This window comes from Pan paniscus, chromosome 6 (genome assembly GCF_029289425.2).
Source record: "Pan paniscus chromosome 6, NHGRI_mPanPan1-v2.0_pri, whole genome shotgun sequence".
Taxonomy (NCBI): Eukaryota; Metazoa; Chordata; class Mammalia; order Primates; family Hominidae; genus Pan; species Pan paniscus.
In genome coordinates this window covers 105,221,598-105,240,891 of record NC_073255.2, presented here as the reverse complement: position 1 = coordinate 105,240,891, position 19,294 = coordinate 105,221,598, and the positions used below count along the sequence as shown (strand labels likewise).

The 19,294-nt window shown below is 38.9% G+C and overlaps 1 protein-coding gene across 2 annotated transcripts in view; it reads right to left on the bottom strand.

Moving 5' to 3' along the window:
• CROT (carnitine O-octanoyltransferase) overlaps window positions 1-16,359 on the bottom strand; it is a 54,173-nt gene extending 37,814 nt beyond the window's left edge. For both annotated transcript variants that reach the window (XM_003822727.4, XM_034964362.3), the window contains exons 1-6: window positions 16,223-16,359; window positions 15,540-15,630; window positions 12,788-12,923; window positions 2,645-2,769; window positions 404-585; window positions 123-247 (exon numbers count right to left, since the gene is read on the bottom strand). In XM_003822727.4, the coding sequence (XP_003822775.1) occupies window positions 123-247; window positions 404-585; window positions 2,645-2,769; window positions 12,788-12,902 (547 nt within the window). In that variant the 5' untranslated portion in view covers window positions 12,903-12,923; window positions 15,540-15,630; window positions 16,223-16,359. The remainder of the gene's footprint in view (window positions 1-122; window positions 248-403; window positions 586-2,644; window positions 2,770-12,787; window positions 12,924-15,539; window positions 15,631-16,222) is intronic.
• Window positions 16,360-19,294: the final 2,935 nt, after the last annotated feature.

Genomic DNA, 19,294 nt, shown 5'->3' with positions numbered 1-19,294 from the left:
AAACCTTTCTTTGTCAAAGTCCTAAAAGTAATATTCTTCAAAAGTGTATGTTCCATCATGTCATAGTAGGCTACCCAAATTCCAGTGCCTTTACTAAAAACGATATCTGCATTTTTACTTACCAGTCCTAAAATAATTCATAATGGAGTCTCTAGTAATTCCTGGAACCTTGCAGGTAGAAAATAGCATTCGGAATTGATTCATATCTAGAGGAGTATTTCCAACTTTATGAACAGGCACTTTTTCTCTATTAAAAAAAGGATTTTGATCAAAAAGTCATTATAAAATTTAAAAGCCAGCCACAACTGAAGTGTTCATCCCCAAATAAGTAAATTAAGCTTCTCAACATTTTGCTACCTGAGACTTCAGGTAAGCCTGTTACTAAATTCACATGTGTCCTTACTTTCTTAATAGCTGCCAGTAGTTCAAGTTATGCCAAAGAGTTATACTTCCTCTTTCTAATTGAGTCCCTTCCTTTGGAGGCCAGTAGTGTTCAAAATGAGCTGCAGGACCCGCAAAGTTGACATTCAATTGTGATGGTATACGAACATCCAGATAGGCAACATTCAGCCACCACTCTTCCAGCTAAAAGAAATTGAGAACATCAGCTTAATGTTCTTCATAATACATGAATGTGTAACTACTGGGAATTTTAAAAAGCAAGCTATATTTGTTCTTTAATTATTCTTCAACATTTAAAAACATGTTTTTTGGCTGGGCGAGGTGACTCACACCTATAATCCCAGCACTTTGGGAGGCCAAGGTGGGAGGATCACTTGAGTCCAGGACCTAGAGGCCAGCCTGGGCAACATAGAAAGACCCTGTCTCTACAAAAAAAAAAAAATTAATTAGCTGGGCCTGCATGTAGTCTTAGCTACTCAAGAGGCTGAGGCAGGAGGATCACCTGAGCCCAGGAGTTCAAGGCTGCAGTGAGCTATGATTGCACCACTGCACTCCAGCCTTGGTGACAGAGAAAGACCCTGTCTCAAAAATAAATAAATAAAAACATGTTTTCTTGTTTTAAATCATCATAGATATTGAGAAATGTTATTGTGATAATTTCTTTTCAGCGGGGAGCTATAGGATCTTAGGGATTATTTGTTTTAACTACACTATCAAAAACGAGTATCAAGAAAGCACCAAAAGATACCTTCAGAAATATCATTGTATTGTAGTCACAAGTATGCAATAAAGTACATAGGTGTTTCTTCAGAGTACTTGGGGCATAATAGATAATCAATAAATCCTTACCTAATAATAACAGTTATTAAGGCATTAACAATTTTCCTTTTCCAAACAAAAACTGCAATACTAAATCAGAAATATAAAAACTGGCTGGGCATAGTGGCTCACACCTGTAATCCCAGCACTTTGGGAGGCGGAGGCAGGCAGATCACTTGAGGCCAGGAATTTGAGACCAGCCTGGCCAACATGGCAAAACCCTATCTCTACAAAAAATACAAAAATCAGTTGGGTGTGGTGGTGCGCACCTGCAATTCCAGGTGCATGGGAGACTGAGGCATGAGAATAGCTTGAACCCAGGAGGCAGAGGTTGCAGTGAGCCGAGACTGCACCACTGCACTTAAGCCTGGGCAACAGAGCAAGACTCTGTCTCCAAAAAATAAATAAATAAAACAAATAAATAAAAGTTTTCAGTAGGCTTCAAAGTAATTTAGATTTTTCACAGACACTGTTTTCTATGTGTCCCTCTTTCACAATATGCAATTGAATTCCATGCATAAGTAAGCACATCTTATCAAATTACCTGGAGTCTTGTTTGAAGAAAGTGATGTTATAAACTATAATTAGTAATTCAGAAAGAGACATAAACAAAAAAGATACAGATAAAACAACAACTTCTTTACCTTTACCCCTCTTTAATTAAAACAACTCAAGGCTCAAAATTGAGAACAAAGGAATCCGGAAGTGTGAAATTTTATTATTCCATCACAGATATAAATGGTTCATCAAAAAAAATCAGCTTGCTTTTTATTTCTAAAACTAAATGATAGGTACAATAATTATTTCTAGACTAAGGCAATGCTTTTGAATTATACAACCTCATCCTCTGATTCATAGTAGAGAAGTACAGAAATGGTTGAGCTGAAGAAGTTAAAGAACTTTGTGGAAAATTATTGAGACCTTCAATAATTATTATACTAGCTTCCTCAATTTATCTAACTGAAATATACAATATACATAACCATTCTCCACTCTGATTTTTAATGATTCCCTTTCTCCATTGTACTACGAAAATATTTCTATGCCACCTATGTGACATGTCTATTTTAGTGTTTCTGATTTTTCAAGCTAGTCACCTGGACAAAATGTTTTCCTTCAGCATGGTCTACAGATTACCTGCAGCCAAACCACATGAAGTGATTGTTAAAATAAGAATCTCTGGGCCTCATTCCAGCCATGTGAATCAGAATCACTTATCCCAGCAAATCTGCATTTTAACAAGTTCCCGAATCCACCCACTGAAAACTCCCAAAGTTAAGTGATTCATTCCTTCTTTTGGATTATGAAAATAACAATAATAACTGTAAAAATTTTTACAGCAATAATTTAAAAATAAAAACTATGCACTTTTTATTTATCATTCTTTAAACATCATCAATTATTCAATTATAACAACAAATACCCAATTTCTTTTTCCTTTTGCTCTTTCGAGCAATTTCTGGTGCAATTTTTCTCCAATCCCACTTTGAAATTTTTGAACGATTTCTTCAGTTTTCTTATATTCTTCTTGATTTGCAAATGGTTTCACTAGAAAGGAAAAATACGTATTAAGGTATTTAGACCAAGTACCACCAACTCACCTCTATTATTACTAACTTATGCAAATCTTAAGAATCAGATATGTAAAACACAGTACTGTATTAAATATCAGAGCAGAACAATAAAATTAAGAGTTGACAACATGAAAGTGGCGGAAAAGAAACAAAAGATTTGGAAATCCTTGCTTGAGAGAATGGGATTAGCAAGTCGGGAGGGAGCCAGGGAGATGGGCAAAGGACTGTATTTTTCATCACAAGCCTATTTACACTATCTGGCTTTTCAAACTCTGGAAAAATTAACATAAAGAGAGAAAAAAAGTTGGATATTTTAAGGACATGGTTGACTCGAACAACACGAGTTTGAACTGCACAGGTCCATTCATACCTAATAAAAGTTGATAACGAGTGTGCTTGCCTCTCCTGTCCCTACTTCCACCTCCTCTACCACCTCTGAGACAGCAAGACCAGTCCCTCCTCTTCCTCCACCTACTCAACATGAAAACCATCAGGATGAAGATTTTTATGATGATCTACTTCCACTTAATGGATAATAAATATATTTTTCTCTTCCTTATCATTTTTTAATAACATTTGCTTTACTCTAACTTAAATAATTCAGAAAATAATACATATAACATAAAAATATCTGTTAATCAACTGTTTACGTTATAAAGTTGTACTTGAATTTCCTTTCTTTTTTTTTTTTTTTTTGAGATGGAGTCTCGCTCTGTCGCCCAGGCTGGAGTGCAGTGGCGTAATCTCAGCTCACTGCAAGCTCCGCCTCCCGGGTTCACACCATTCTCCTGCCTCAGCCTCCCGAGTAGCTGGGAATACAGGCACCCGCCACCACTCCCAGCTCTTTTTTTTTCTGTATTTTTAGTAGAGACGGGGTTTCACTGTGTTAGCCAGGATGGTCTCGATCTCCTGACCTCGTGATCTGCCCGCCTCTGCCTCCCAAAGTGCTAGGATTACAGGCGTGAGGCACTGCGCACGGCCTGTACTTGGATTTTCTAATACACATGGGTCAGCACCACCAGCTCTGCTTTGTTCAAGAGTCACCTATACTTTATTACAAGTCTAGATAAAGAAGCAATTAAACCTTCAACTTCTAACAGTGTTGTTAAGGAAGCAGGAGCTTAGGAGAGCCAGAGTAATGCCGTTTTAATTTCAGCTCCATCTGGAGACTAACAAGGCACAATTCCTTGCTGGTCATGACCCACATTAAGAAGATATTTACAGTTGAGTGAACAGGCTATAGATACCTACAAGGACACACTCCTAAGCAGCAGAAAGTCCAGGTATCCCAATACCCATAACAATATATGTTTTCAAGATAATTACAGTTATGTTTGGATGTATTTACACACTAAAATGTCAAGGATAGTTTTATTTAAATCAATAGAATAATAAATTGTGTCATGTTGTCTGCTCACCCACATGTAGACGTAGCTTAGTTTAGTCTTTATATAGATAAAGGCTCTATATAAGAAAAACTTAAAATAAGGATGGTGCCTTCCTTTGCTTGCCCTCTGAGGACGCTCTACTCTGCAATGGAGTAGCTTTCAATAAGCTGTCTCTTCTCACTGCACTCTGCAACTCACCTTGAATTCCTTCCCGCGTGAGATCCAAGAACCCTCTCTTAGTGTCTGGATCAAGACCCCTTATCTAGTAGCATGTTCTGGTGACTACAAAGGGACATTAGGATGAGATCCCATGCTGAGGAGATTCAGCCTGCACAGCACTAATTGGCCACCTCTGATAAATGGGGTCTGTCTTGGCATCCTATCAAGGATAGTATTTCTAGCCCAATGGGGTTAGAGTCTCTAGGGTATAATATTTGGGTTAGAGTCCCAGCCCAATGGGGTGAGAGTCCCTGGGGTATAATAAAAATTAAAGTAGCCTTGCAAGATGTACGCCAGTATATGCTTTGGACTAATCCACTTTGTCCCCTTTGCCAGATATGGGAAAGCTATACTTCTCATCATTTCCCAACTTGTTGCCTTTGCTTTACTGCAGCTTTACAGTGGCCCCTATGGCCAGCCCAGAGGTTTACTGCATTCACTTTCCACACTTGCCTTCTGACTGTCACCTTTTCGTTTGCTTTGTCATGTCTCAGGATAGCATGGGGAACCTGAGGACTTACAAGATTTGTTCTTGATATATATATTTTGAGACAGAGTCTCGCTCTATCGCCCAGGCTGGAGTGCAATGGTGCAATCTTGGCTCACAGCAACCTCCGCCTCCCAGGTTCAGGCGATTCTCCTGCCTCAGCCTCCCAAGTAGCTAGAATTACAGGCACCCACCACCACGCCCAGCTAATTTTTGTATTTTTAGTAGAGACAAGGTTTCACCATCTTGGCCAAGCTGGTCTTGAATCCTGACCTCAGGTGATCTGCCCACTTTGGCCTCCCAAAGTACTGGGATTACAGACATGAGCCACTGTGCCCAGCCTGTTCTTGCTATATCTTAAACATTGCAGGACTCAGATGCTTTTACACCCCACGTTAAAACAGGCAGAAATCTTTATCTGCTTGCCCCCTGTGGAAACCTGGAGTCTCATTCTCTTATCTGAAGTTTCAGCCTGTTATCATTCTGGTGGTTACTTTTGCCCTGCAACTATGAAATTAAACAGAGTCTTCTAAAGCTCTCTATTTTTCTCTTCTTTTCTGCCTGATTTGAATCTGTTATTATTAGTCTACTAGTATTGAAATAAAACTTGATGTTTAGGTTACTTAGAGATTTTGTTTTTCTTGTACAGTTCAACCAGAACTGTAAAAGAAATGTACATGTTAGAAACTCATTTGAAACTGAAAAACAAAATGTGAAAAGGCAAAACAAACAAACAAAAACAAAAATAAAAAACCCTCAAACTTTCATGAAGACTACTTTACCCAAAATTTTGGTCTATGGCTTTCCTGGCATGACTCACTGGATGTCTGGGTCATTTCCAATTAAGAAATGTTTATAATATGGGAAACATGTTTCTAAAATGTTGGCAGCCTGGGCAACATGGTGAAACCCCATCTCTACAAAAGATACAAAAATTAGCAGGGCATGGTGGCACCTGCCTGCAGTCCCAGCTACTCAGGAGGCTGAGGTTGGAGGATCACCTGAGCTGGGGAGGTCAAGGCTGCAGTGACCTGTGACTACACCACTGCACTCCAGCCTGGGTAACAGTGAGATCTCATCTCAGAAAAATAAAATAAAATAAAATTGTGGAATGATTTTATCTATAAAATGCTAACATCTGACAAATAGTTCTAGGTTTCTTGCTTCCTAAGTTTTTGGATTCACGTATAGGTGAGTGCTCTTTGTTGTCTCTTCCTTTCCCTTTGTTGTCCCTTTTCCTTTCTGCAATATACTTTGCAATATACTCAGCCTTCTAAGCCCCAGGAGACACAGGAATACTCATATTCCCAAGGTTGAGGTTAGAGGCCCTACCCAGAGTTGGATAACCTATTTGAGTCTCAGAGTTGTATTTGTCAGTACCTACTGTTTCTTAATCGGCTGTTATTTGCTGTCTGTGTCTCACTAGTGACACATGTCACCCTGTGCTTGCATGCCCTAAAGTTTACACCTGTCATTTTTTTCTGGTCTTGATGATTTTCATTCTTTGGGTTATTTAATTCAGCATCTCTCAATTGAGGGAAGTGAACATTCTCCAAGTTGAAAAATAATAATGATTTTATATAATTTAGAGCTTATTTAAAATTTACCTATGAAAGAAGGTAAAAAGGAACAAGTAGGGAGAGAGAGATGTGAAGAAAGTTATGAATATAAAAATGTATTTTTGGCCGGGCCCAGTGGCTCATGTCTGTAACACCAGCACGTTGGGAGGCCAAGGCAGGTGGATTGCTTCAGGGCAGGAGTTCAAGACCAGCCTGGGCAACATGGCAAAGCTCCATTTCTACAAAAAATACAAAAATTAGCCTGGTGTGGTGGTACATGTCTATAATCCCAGCTACTTGGGAGGCTGAGGTGGGAGGATCACTTGAGCCTGGGCTGTCAAGGCTGCAATGAGCCGTGAATTTGCCACTGCACTCTAGCCTGGGCAAGAGAGCGAGGCCCTATCTCAAAAAAAAAAAAAATACATATTTTTGGTAAGAAAGGTTATACAGAAGGGAATACTTTTGTATGAAAAAGTATCTTGTATGGTAAATTTTTGTCCTAAAGTAAAATGACTGATTATTTAGGAAAGAGAGAAGTTTAGAACAAGTCAGAAAGTCCAAGCATGTCATAGACGGTTTGTGTAAGTCATGATAAGATTTGTGAAGGGGAATTCATGAAAGGAATTTTGTATGTGATTAAATTGGTTACAGTGAAAAGAAAATCATTTATAAATAAGTCTTTCTAAATTTTGGTCCCCGATGTTAAAACAAGATTTTTTTATGGTATTAATCTGCTCTTAATAAAATTACAAGAAATTTTACTTTTACTTTTATAAACTGTTTCTTTTAAAAAGTCTCAGAATCATATCCCAGAAGTTCAACTTTTACTGTGTCTCACTGCTTTTTGCTTTTTTGAGGTCTGAGATAATTCTTTCCTTCAGCTTTCTCATCAACTTTTTTTTTCTCCAGTTCTAATTTTACTGTTGTTATGAGCTAACGCTAAAATATTTTATCTTGAAGGTCTAGAAAAGCAATGTTTACCTCTAGTATAACTTGATTCTGTACTTTTGGCTTTTAAAATACATCTAAATTGTCAATGGAATCAAAAAACTAATGCTGTTCCTAAGAGTGAGGTAATCCTATGCTATACTCATAACCTTGAATATACTCTTCCTAGGTCCAGTTAAATCCAAGCACTTTTTTCATCAGGTTTGATGTCCAGGTTATCTAAATGGGCTTCCCATAAGGAGAAGTAGTCACACTGCAGAATTTTTCTTTGCCTTTTTGGTAACTGTCTTAAGAAACAAGATTGTATAATTCCTATGCTGTCTTTATTAGGTTTTTTTGGTTGCCAAAACTAAGATTTAAAAGGCTTAAGGTTTTTACATCATGTAACCTTCTGTATTGCTTCTAAAGCATTTTCATTATCACTTTGGCTAAATGAGTAACTATTATTTTACAATGACCTCTGCTTCTGTTTTGATCAAATGTTTTCAGCCTTTTAACATGTTTAATAAACAGCCTCAAAATCAAAATCCTAAATTAAATCTCTGACTTAGCCTTATTGCTGGGATTTATTAAAGTTATAAAAATTAATCACTACAAGACTGTAGAACCTTTTTACAGCTTTTAGTCACACCATGAACTCCATTATCACCATAATATAGTTTGGATGTCCCCTCCAAATCTCATGTTGAAATGTAACGCCCAGTGTTGGAGGTGGGGCCTGGTGGGAGGTGGCTGAATCATGGGAGCAGAGCCCTCAAGAATGGCTTGGGCTGTCTCCTTGGTGACAAGTGAGCCCTCACTCTGATTTCACACCAGATCTGGTTGTTTAAAAGTGTGTGGCACCTCTTCCTCACTGTCACTCTCTCTTTCTTGCTCTTGTTTTCACCATGTGAAGTGTGTGCTCCTGCTTCACCTTCTGCCATGATTGTAAGGTTCCTGAGGACTTTCCAGAAGCAGATACCAGCACTATGCTTCCTGTATAGCCTGCAGAACTGTGAGCCAATTAAACTTCTTTTTTGAAAATAAATTACCCAGTCTCAGGTATTTCTTTATATCAATGCAAAAATGGCCTAACACATACCACCTCCACCCTGATAATTATATATACTAGAAAAGAATCAGTTAAAGGGCCAGGCGTAGTGGCTCACACCTGTAATCCCAGCATGTTGGGAACTGGAGGCGGGCGGATCACTTGAGGTCAGGAGTTTGAGACTAGCCTGGCCAACTTGACAAAACCCCATCTCTACTAAAACTACAAAAAGTTAGCTGGGCATGGTGGTGCATGACTGTAATCCCAGCTACTCAGGATGCTAAGTTGAGAGAATTGCTTAAACCCAGGGAGCAGAGGTTGCAGTGAGCTGAGATTGCACCAATGCACTCCAGCCTGGGCAACGGAACGAGACCATGTTTCAAAATAAAAATAAAAATAAAAGAAAAAAAGTCCGTTAAAGGACTCCCTCTAGTTCCTTAAAAGGGTCCTTATCAAGTGTTATTAACTAATCCTTGTGCCTTACAGTTACAGGGCTTTGACTCCTGAGTACATATAGCTCATCTAAAGAAGGCACTGACTCCTGCCAGTATCTGATAGCAAGCTGAAGCTAATCAAAGCCTTGTCTTTAGACCTGGACAATCAAAGTAAACTATTTTCATGAGACCTACAGACAGAGACATAGGGACAGGCCTGTATTCAAAACATTAAGATTCATTTAATAATTTTGCCTATATCTGAATATAATTTTCTATGCCTTGATATTAAATAATTTAAGTATTTGGCTACATATGGGCTTCTTTTCATGTCATTCTCATAACTAGGTAGGGCTTATGACATTTTTGTTTAAAACATTAATTCCTTATGTTTTGTTTTCCTCCATAATTTGAAACTATTTAGTCCTTCCAGGCCCAGAGACTACCACATGAGATTGTAAGGGCTTGTTCTGGTGAATAAAATCAATTCAGACCCTCCAAATCAAGGTCAGGCAAACTGCCTCTATAGCTGAACAAAATGTTGTATTTTATATGGCTAATTTCTACAAGTCAAGATTAAAATAGCTCAATGTATAGAATTTATAAATAAGTAAATTTTATAACCCTGCCATTTGGCTTTTGGCTCTTATGTTGCTTAAAAGGGGTTTTAAGGTTAAGGAGTGCCTGCCCACCTCCATTCCCATCTGGCCTAGAAAGTTTAATTGGCCATAAGTCTTTTGTTTAAGTCCCTTGGCCCTAGCGGTCCCACCAAGGGACATGATGGATCCAGGGCAGGTAGCACACCACCCTGACATCAATATTGGACAAAATAAGAGCTTGGCCATTGATGGCATACCTTAACAAAAAAAAGGGTAACTATAAACTAAAATAAATAAGTTTTTAAAAGTTCTAAGCCCTTTCCCAACAAAATGGACCCTCTTCTTGGCCAAAGGGCATCCAAAACACCTGAAAACTAATTCAGGCCATGAGGGGAAGCAGGGAGATTGGACATGACTTGCCATATCTTTCCTCTTCTTGGAATTCAGTCACAACTGACTAGCTTAGCATTAAAATAGAAATCATAAGATTGACAAAACAGACTCTTTATGGCAATAAAATACCAAATTATAAATAGAATCTAAGATCACGTAAGGCAAGGGTTAAGTCTCTATCGCAGGGTAAACAGTCATATGTTACATGCACGTTTGTTCAATATTCATGTGTCAGAACCACCTCCATAAATAGTCATAACTCTGCTGTTCAACCAGGTGACTTAGTCATATTAAAGACTTGGAAAGAAGGACCTCCTATAGACAACTTTCTCCAAAGTGGAAAGGACCCTATCGAGTGCTTCTAAGTACCTCTAGTGGAGTAAGGGAATAAACACTTGGGTACACTCATCCAAAATTAAACCTGCCTCTCATAAACTCCCATAGGCATTCAACGTGGTGACCACTGTTCCAGCATACTCTTGTGAGCCAATAAAGAATCCTGTGGCTTCTCTTCAAAAAAAGAATCCATCCAGTGGATAAGTACTACTCTCAAAATGAAATTACTAGTTTTAATATTAAACTTGATCTATTATAATATTGGAGCTAATTTGTTTACAGAATGGGCACAAACTATGGCCTCCCTTCTAAACCAGAAAAACTGTTGGGTACGCAGTGAATTACCTCTTTCATCAACCTCAGGCTTACCTTGGCATATCAAATAGGCTAATTTAAGCCATTCCAATTCCAATGAATGGTTTATAAGAGATAAATGCTTTTCTTTTCTTTTTTTTTTTTTTTTTTTTTTTTTGAGATGGAGTTTCGCTCTGTTGTCCAGGCTGGAATGCAATGGCACAATCGTGGCTCGCTGCAAGCTCCGCCTCCCGGGTTCACGCCATTCTCCTGTCTCAGGCTCCTGAGTAGCTGGGACTACAAGGGCCCGCCACCACGCCTGGCTAATTTTTTTGCATTTTTAGTAGAGACGGGGTTTCACCGTGTTAGCCAGGATGGTCTCGATCTCCTGATCCCGTGATCAACCCGCCTCAGTCTCCCAAAGTGCTGGGATTACAGGTGTGAGCTACCATGCCTAGCCAATACTTTGCTTTTCTAATATATCAAAAAGACACCAGCCACTATCCTTCCCTTCCTCTACTGAAACAAACAAAAAAAAACACCTTTTTCAATTATTCTGTAGATAACTAAATAACATCACCCCTTTAGGCTATACCATTTTTGATGGGCTTAGTTGATTAATGGCTACCCAAATTCAGGTGACAGGTAAAGTACTCTTATGCCTTGAGAGACATGACACCAGCCACTTCCAGGCTGAAACCTACAACATGGGGTGGTTGCCACCCAACAATGCAATCAGACCCTGGTCTTAACTAATCAAAGTGGACAGAATGGCAAAATAAATCTCTAAGATTGCATGCTCATCCTTCTCCTTGGGGATGGTTATGGGCACATGGGTCTCACAATTGGCTATACCTACCTTACAACTGGACTGGACAATGTACTAGGGGTCATCATTACTTTCTACGACATATTGTTATACATCTAAATTCCTTCCTCACCAACTGAAAAATAGTCAAGGCCCACCATAGTTGATGACAAAACAGGCTTCTTGGTGGTTTTATCCTATGGCCATATTCTCTCCTCAAGCAGCAGCTATAGACATTGAATTACAAATAAAAGCTCTAGCAAAACATACTGGTGCAGCTTTCAATGACACTCATCAGGCTATCACACTTCTGACAGGAGAAACTTCCCAAATAAGACCAGCGGGCTTGCAAAACCATATGGCTTTATACATTTTTTAACTGCAGCCAAGGGAGGAACTTGTGTCTTGAACAAAACTGAATATTATGTTCCTGATTACTGCCATAATATATCCCAGGACATGAGTTCTCTAGAAACTTGTATTTTAGCTATGGATTCCCGGTCTTATGACCCCATAACAGCATAGTTTCATGAGCTTTCCAGCACTTGGAAAGCATTTCTTTTCAGTATGCTTGGTATTATAATATTCATTGTTATTAGTTATTGTGCTTTTATTTCTGTTGTGCTTATTGTATAGGGTTGCAAGATAGAATAGCTTAGCAGCTGTTTCACCTTTCTATTTACTAACCTAGTATATTAACTTTCTAGAAACAATTGGGACATCATGCAAGCAAGGAGCTCCCTTACTCCCTGAAGAGGCTCACTGCACACTATTATGAGAAGACCCTGTCCCAACCATCAACATCTACTGCCTCCAGGAAGGAGTTACAAAAGAACAACCTTCACCCTTTATCTCCCCTTAAGGTTAAGGGTTCTCTCATAAGTAGAGGGGGAAATGTTGGGGAAGCAGGAGCTCAGGAGAGCCAGAGTAACACCATTTTAAATTCAGCTCCATCTTGAGACTAGGAAGGCACGTTCCTTGCCAGTCATGACCCAGTCATAAGATATTTACAGTTGAGGAAACAACCTAAAGATACTTACAACGACACACTCCTACAACAGTGGAAAGTCCAGATGTCTCAATACCCATAACAATATATGTTTTTGAGATGATTAACATAATTCTTTGATGTATTCATGCACTAAAATGTCAAGGATTGTTTTCTTTAAATCAACGGAATAATAAATTTTGTCATGCTGTCTGCTCACCCTCACATAGACACAGCTTAGTCTTTACATCGATAAGACCCCTATGTAAGAAAAACTTAAAGACAGTCTGCTTGCTTTCTGAGGATGTCCTACTCTATAATGGAGAAGCTTTCAATAAACTGTCTCTTCTCACTGCACTCTGCAACTCACCTTGAATTCCTTCCTGCAAGAGATCCAAGAACTCTAACTCTCTCTTAGAGTCTGGATCGAGACCCCTTCTCCAGCAACAGTATCACAGTTTTCTAAGTTACTAATAATATTAATATATACTAAAAGATTATTAACATACCTGATTCAAGGTATTTTTTTAATGATTCTTCAAGTGAAGGAACAGGCAGTGATGGAAGAGAATCCTGGTACTGAAATGTTCGTTCTTCAGTTGATTTAGCCAATTGATTTTCCATGATAAAATCACAATAGGAAACCTAAAGAAAAGAGAGACAGCCCTCACAACTTCAATCTCATAGATAGTGTTACGTATCCTAGGTACAATTCACAATTCACTAAACCAGTATTTAGGGACCACAGCATATCTAGGACTTGGTACCAGCTTTTATGAAATTTATAAATCTGTCAGATAGAGAAAACCAACTTAAAAAGAATGTGTAGACACAAAGTGCTAGAAGTAAAGAGTGATTGATGGGACTGGTATAATTAGTTACCATTTATTGAACACCTAGCATTTGCCAGGTACTCCAGTTTGCATTACAGAAAACATGTGTTAGCTCTCTAACTTTTATGTTATCTCTGAAAGGTGGCATTCTTTGCAATTTTACATATGAATATATCAAAACTCAGAAATTTAGTAACTTACCTAATGTCAAACACAGGACCCAAACCCAGATCTGTTAAGACTACAATCTTTCCCCTATACAAAACAACATGATAGAAGGTGAGGGAACCTGCAGTAAATCTTAGTGGGTAGATAGTATTTGATGTATAGAAAAGGATTATGCGTTGATATTGCATTGATATAGAAAACTTTGGAGCACAAAGTACAAAGAGGTGTGGAAGTGTCCAACTGTAGAATTAAAGATTATTATAGAATACATAAATCATATGACAAGCTGCTTTAATTGTACAGGTGGTATGAGGTCTACACAGAATGGTCTCAAGTGTTCCAAAGCAATCTTGAACATATTGACACATGTATTAATTGCTATCAAAGAAATCTAACTCAAAATGTGAATAAGGTATACAAATGCTAAATAAAAATGAGATTTCTCAAAGCCTTTGTAAATTATCATATATTAATTATATTAAATAATGTAATATATTAAATGTAATTATATATTAAAATAGCAACTGAGAAATCAAAGAACATTAATATTGAATTTGAACTTCCTATTCTCTCAAAAACTACTTTTTAAAACTGATAGCAACGCTAAACAAAGTATTCCACTCATAGGTTACAGAATCGAACACTATCAAAAACATGGACACAGAAGAGACTATTTTCAGCTAATACCTGTTTTCCTCTGCTTTAACAGAATCCTGAGTTGTAGCTGTGCATACAGCCCCCAGTTTTATCTTTCCTACCCTCTCTTGGAGCTCAGTGTGGCTTTGTGATGACCTTGTGTGTGTCACTTCCAGGTCATGCTCCCAAAAAGGAATGCATGTGTTCTCCCTGCACTTTCCCTCCTTTTTACTACCTGCTAGGTAGTGACGAACTAAACAGCACCATGGCCTCATTTATGGAAGTCATATATGCAGGATTGCAGAATCTCCCTACTAGTCCTGGACTCCTACCTCTAGATGTATGGAAAAAAAAAAACTTCTATTTTATTCATACCATTGTATTTTGGGCTTTCTATTGTAGGGAGAAGAGCTTAGCCTGTACCACTAATATAAAGAGATAATTTGAAAATGGGAAATAATAATTAACTCAAAGTTCTTTAGCTTCTTTCTATCTATTGACTTTGGCTGCACACCATTTTGACCATCCATAAAAATGGGTTTGTACCTAATGGAAATGTAGATCTGGATCCAAGTACAGACTCTGCCACTTTCTAGTCATGTGCCCCTAGGGCAACCAACTTTAAGTGAATTTCCTTATCTTAGAGTGGTTAATCATACAATTCAATAAAGTCAGAATTTGTTTTCAATGCCTGTGAAAGCACATCATAAAAACAAAATAATCCTGCCTGAAAACACCATATTGTGGTAGGCACAATTACTATGAATGGCCCCCAAGATTCCACCCCTGCTAATCCCCAGAACCTGCGAATATGGTGAGATCATTACTCCTGTGATTGTGATATTCTCTACAGAATTGACCTTAAAATAGGGATATTATCAAATTGGAACTAATCTAATCACGTGAGTCCATAAGAGCAAAGAGCTTTCTCTGGCCAGTGGCAGACAAGTAAGACTGCTTTAATGCTTGAGAAGGATTTGTGGTGTCTTTGAAGATGCAGATGGCCTTAAAGAACTGAAAGAGGCTCAGGCTGACAAACAGTAAGGATATAGAAATGTCAGTGTGAATTCTACCAACAATCTGAAATAGCCTGGAGGTGGATTCTCCCCTAGAGCCTCCAGAAAAGAATCCAAATCTACAGAAACCTTGGTTTCGGTTTTGTGAAATTCTAAGCCAAGTACTCAGCTAAGCCCACCCAAACTTCACATTTACAGAAGCTATGAGATAATACATTTGTGTTGTTTTAATTGTTGCATTTGTGTAATTGGCTAAGGCAGCAATAGAAGACTAGTACACACATACAGAGAAGATAAGCTATTCTGTTTACCTCTGTGCCACTTAATAGACTCTAGAAAACTGGAAGCAAGAGTATTAGTTACATATCCACTATAGTGCTTAACCCACCAACCGGTACACATTAAATATATAAATTATCGGATTCTTTCTTGAAGAGTTTTCTTGAATTCTCAACCACAAAGATTAAGTTAAATAAGATGGTTCCAATAGCACTAAGAAAATGATTATGCTAGATTTAATTAGAATTGACTTTCTGGGGGCAATTAGATATGAATTCACAGAAAGTGGAAAAGAACCACGAACAATACGTGAAGGAATTGTCACATACCAGTACACCAAGAAGATGAACTGCTTGAGACTGCCAGGAGCCTGCTGCAACAATTGTTTTGAGATCACAGGGAACTGGACTAAGTCGGTGACTGTGGGAAGAAAGAAACAAGCTTAACAAACATTTAAGAGGGAAAAAGAAATGAACAAGCTAGTGAAAGAAGGTGGAATGCAGACAATCTAGGAGTTGGGAGTTCCCAAGACAAACTTTTCGTGAATCACTGCAAACACACGCAAATAGTCCACCTGCTAGAGAGCAGGAGTAAATGATCATACAATTAAGTAGGTTTCAGACAAGTACACCTTCCATTAGACGGGTTCAAAGGGTAGAGGATACGTTTTCAGTGGTTGGGTAACAGGTTCGTCGCAGAGTGGCAAGGGGTAGAAGCAGGAGCAGAGGGCAATGAGAGCTCGGAGGCTCTTCCCACCAACCCAAGAGCAACTCTGCCCTCAAGAGGCCATCAAGTGAGAGAAATCTAAGCACTACAACGGAGCAGCCCCGCGGCCCAACCTTGGGGGTACCCCTCAGACCCCAGCAGGCGAGATGCTTGATGACACTACTCCCCCACCAAATCCAGGCACCTTTGCGGTTCTGCACGACTTATCCCTGTTCTGCACGACTTAACTTTCCCCCGCCCCCGAGTTGAAGGATTAGGGGAGGGAGGGAATGCTGCTTCAACGGACCTGTCCGTCCTCACCGCCCGCGCCTCGCCGCCTCTGCCGCAGCCTCAGCCTGCAGCAGCACCGGCTCGCTCCCCCTTGGGCCTCAAAGGTGCGGGAATTGGACTGAAGGCCGCTAGGGTCCCGCCCCGCATTCGCCGGGGAACAGGATTGGATAGAAAGCCGCGAGGGTCCCGCCCCTCACTTTCCGGGGAACGGGACTGGACGGACAGCTGCAAGGGTCCCACCCCGTGCCTGACGTCGGGGGCGAGCCGGGCCTGCGCGGTAGTGGGACCCGACCCTGTCTCCAGTGGGCGTCTTGGGCCCCGGCTCTATTCTGGGCTGCGGGCCTGGGAAGGGCTCGCCGGGTGCCAAATGAGCTGTCCTAACTCTGCGGGGCTGCAGCTTCCTGCATGATGCTGGGGAGCTTGGCGCCTGACCCAGGATCTAGAAGGCACTCTGGGCAGGCCGCGCTCCGCCCACGAAGGTACCCAACCCTCTGGGATAGATGCAGGAAGCGATGGTTAAGACCCATTTTCACCCAACTTCTCGCCGCAGGTCTGGCTTACCACACGCTCCTCCCCATTCCCAGTGAGCCGCTTTTTGCAGCACCAGGCGAACACTTACACCAGTGCTTTGTAAAGGAATCTTATTGTCCACCCCGTGTCTTGGCAAAAGAACAGTGATCACACAGATTCCTACTTGGGCTCTTTCCTTTAATCTTCGGAGGCTGAGTTTGCCCAACTCAGGTATGCCTCAGCACACTACATCATCTCGGGTCTCCTTGCTCTTCTGCAGCTCTTCATTGCTACCCAAGTTATTTGAATACCCCAGGGATGCTTACCCTGCAAGCTTGGGGGCCTATCTGATGTCTTTTACTGTTGTGCCAAGAAATGGAATCTTTAACCAGAGTGGAGCTACCCAAGTTCTAGAAGATCATAATGTGATTGACTTAGTTTCACAGATTAATTCATTTTGCTTTTACCTTCTGAAATAAAATATACTGAGTTTCATTTTTAATTTTAAATACACTGTTTCATTTTTTTGTGGAAGGAAAGACCAAATGTTTACACTGGCTCTGAACTAGTTATCAAAGATAAAGATTTAGATTTCAAATTAACATGTCATGACAGGCCCCATTCCTTTGTCTGTCGTTTCTAACTCCTTTAGCAGTAAAGTTTGACCTGAAGGGAAGTGAGGCTATGTGTAACTGAATGTTCCCTTTGTGTAAATATTCATAAGTTTTCTACAGAAATATTGTGTTTGATTACAGTACAGCTTGCTGGAAGTGTTTCATAATATATGGCAGACGTACTATTTTAAGAAAAGTTGTGAATTTTGAAACATATCTAGCCAAAAAGATTTTAAATAAGGGATTAGGAATTTGTAGTTGTAATTTCTGAAGGTGTGATAAAGAACTTTTTCTTTCATATATAAGTGCGATGCTCTGCATGATGTTAAAGTTTGCTTACAAGATAAAGTTTTTAAATTGAGTAACTAAAAACTACTCAGAAACCTTCTTTGTATTTTTTTTCTCCTTTTTAGTGAGTCTTGGCATCTCTTTAAAAGTTTATGCATGTTTAATGCCTGTTGGTGCATAGAATTTAGAACCATTTCGCTTCACTCTTTTTCCTACTCTTGTTTATTTCAATGGAAACAAGATGTTTCTGTAAAGATTCCTGAATTATTGGATAGACAAAAAGTGTGGGAGTGAAAAAATGAATGGAACACAGATTTGAGTATGTAGAAAAAAATCTTTTAAAATATGTTATACTGATAAGCATATGTACCCCAAATCACCAAAAACAGGTATTTTAAAATATGTTTGGCTTCAAAATGTGTGATATATATTTTAATGAAAGATTCCAAATTATGTTGCATTCAGGTTAAACTTGAACGAGTTTGCATTTCTTAGAGTGGAGCGGGAGATATTGGCTGGTAAGGAAGATGTTTTAGGCACTTGAAGTATTTCTGATAGCAAGAAGTTGTTCCAAGATTAAAAATTGACTATGAGTCAAAGTAACTTTTTGGAGGAAAATTTGTAAGTAGTACAAGTGGTGATAATTTTTTAAGTTGCCATTAAAAAAATCTTTTATTTTTGTTCTTCTGTAGTTCTTACTCAGCATACCACAAATTGCAAAAGACTTTATAGATAAGTCTAGATAAATTTCACCATTAAAAAGTATTAAAATGCTAGACTAAGAAGTTCATGTTTCAATCTGCATAACTGGCTTCCTGCTAAGATTTGTGACTCTAATAAGTAAGGAGATATGGTAAATAGCCCTAATCTATGGGAGACCTGTAACCTCCTTTCATCCTGATGTATAAAATGAACATGTTGAAGAAATAATTTTGTGATGTTTCTTCTTTTTAATGGGGGGGCAGTAGAAATATGGTCATTTTGGGAAGCAGCCAACAGCAAATTAAAGTACACTGGACGCAAAGAGGGCAATGTAGCATTAAAAATGAACTCCACTGCCAACTGCAGATGAACAGTGTTTGATACAAAAGATCTCTTTTTAGTACTAATCATTGATTTGGGGTTGCTTTTGATGATATTTACAGTATATGAAAAGTTGCCACCAAAATCTGAGGGGAAGAGTTAAGATAACTATGATGTTTTTGCATCTCAGAAAAAAATACCTTCTTACTAAACAAAATATAACATTTAAAAATTTTGTTAACATCTTTGTTGAAATATAATTTACATACCATAAAGTTCGGCCATTTAAAGTCCACAAATCAATGGTTTTACTATATTCACAGGGTTATGCAGTCACCATAATCTAATTTTAGAACATTTGCTTCAAATATTTAAAAAGATTATTTTCTACATACTCAAATCTCTGTTCCACTCATTTTTTTCAGTCCCACAACTTTTTCTATATCCAAAAATCCAGGCATCTTTACAGGAACATTTTGTTTCCATTGAAATAAATAACAAGACTGGGAAAAGACTGAAGCAAAGTGGCTCTAAATTCTGTGCTACCAACAGGCATTAAACATGATTCATCAACTGACTGATGAATGTATGAACCACTTTTTGTTTGTCCATTCATCAGTTCATGGACATTTAGGTTGTTTCTACCTTTTGTC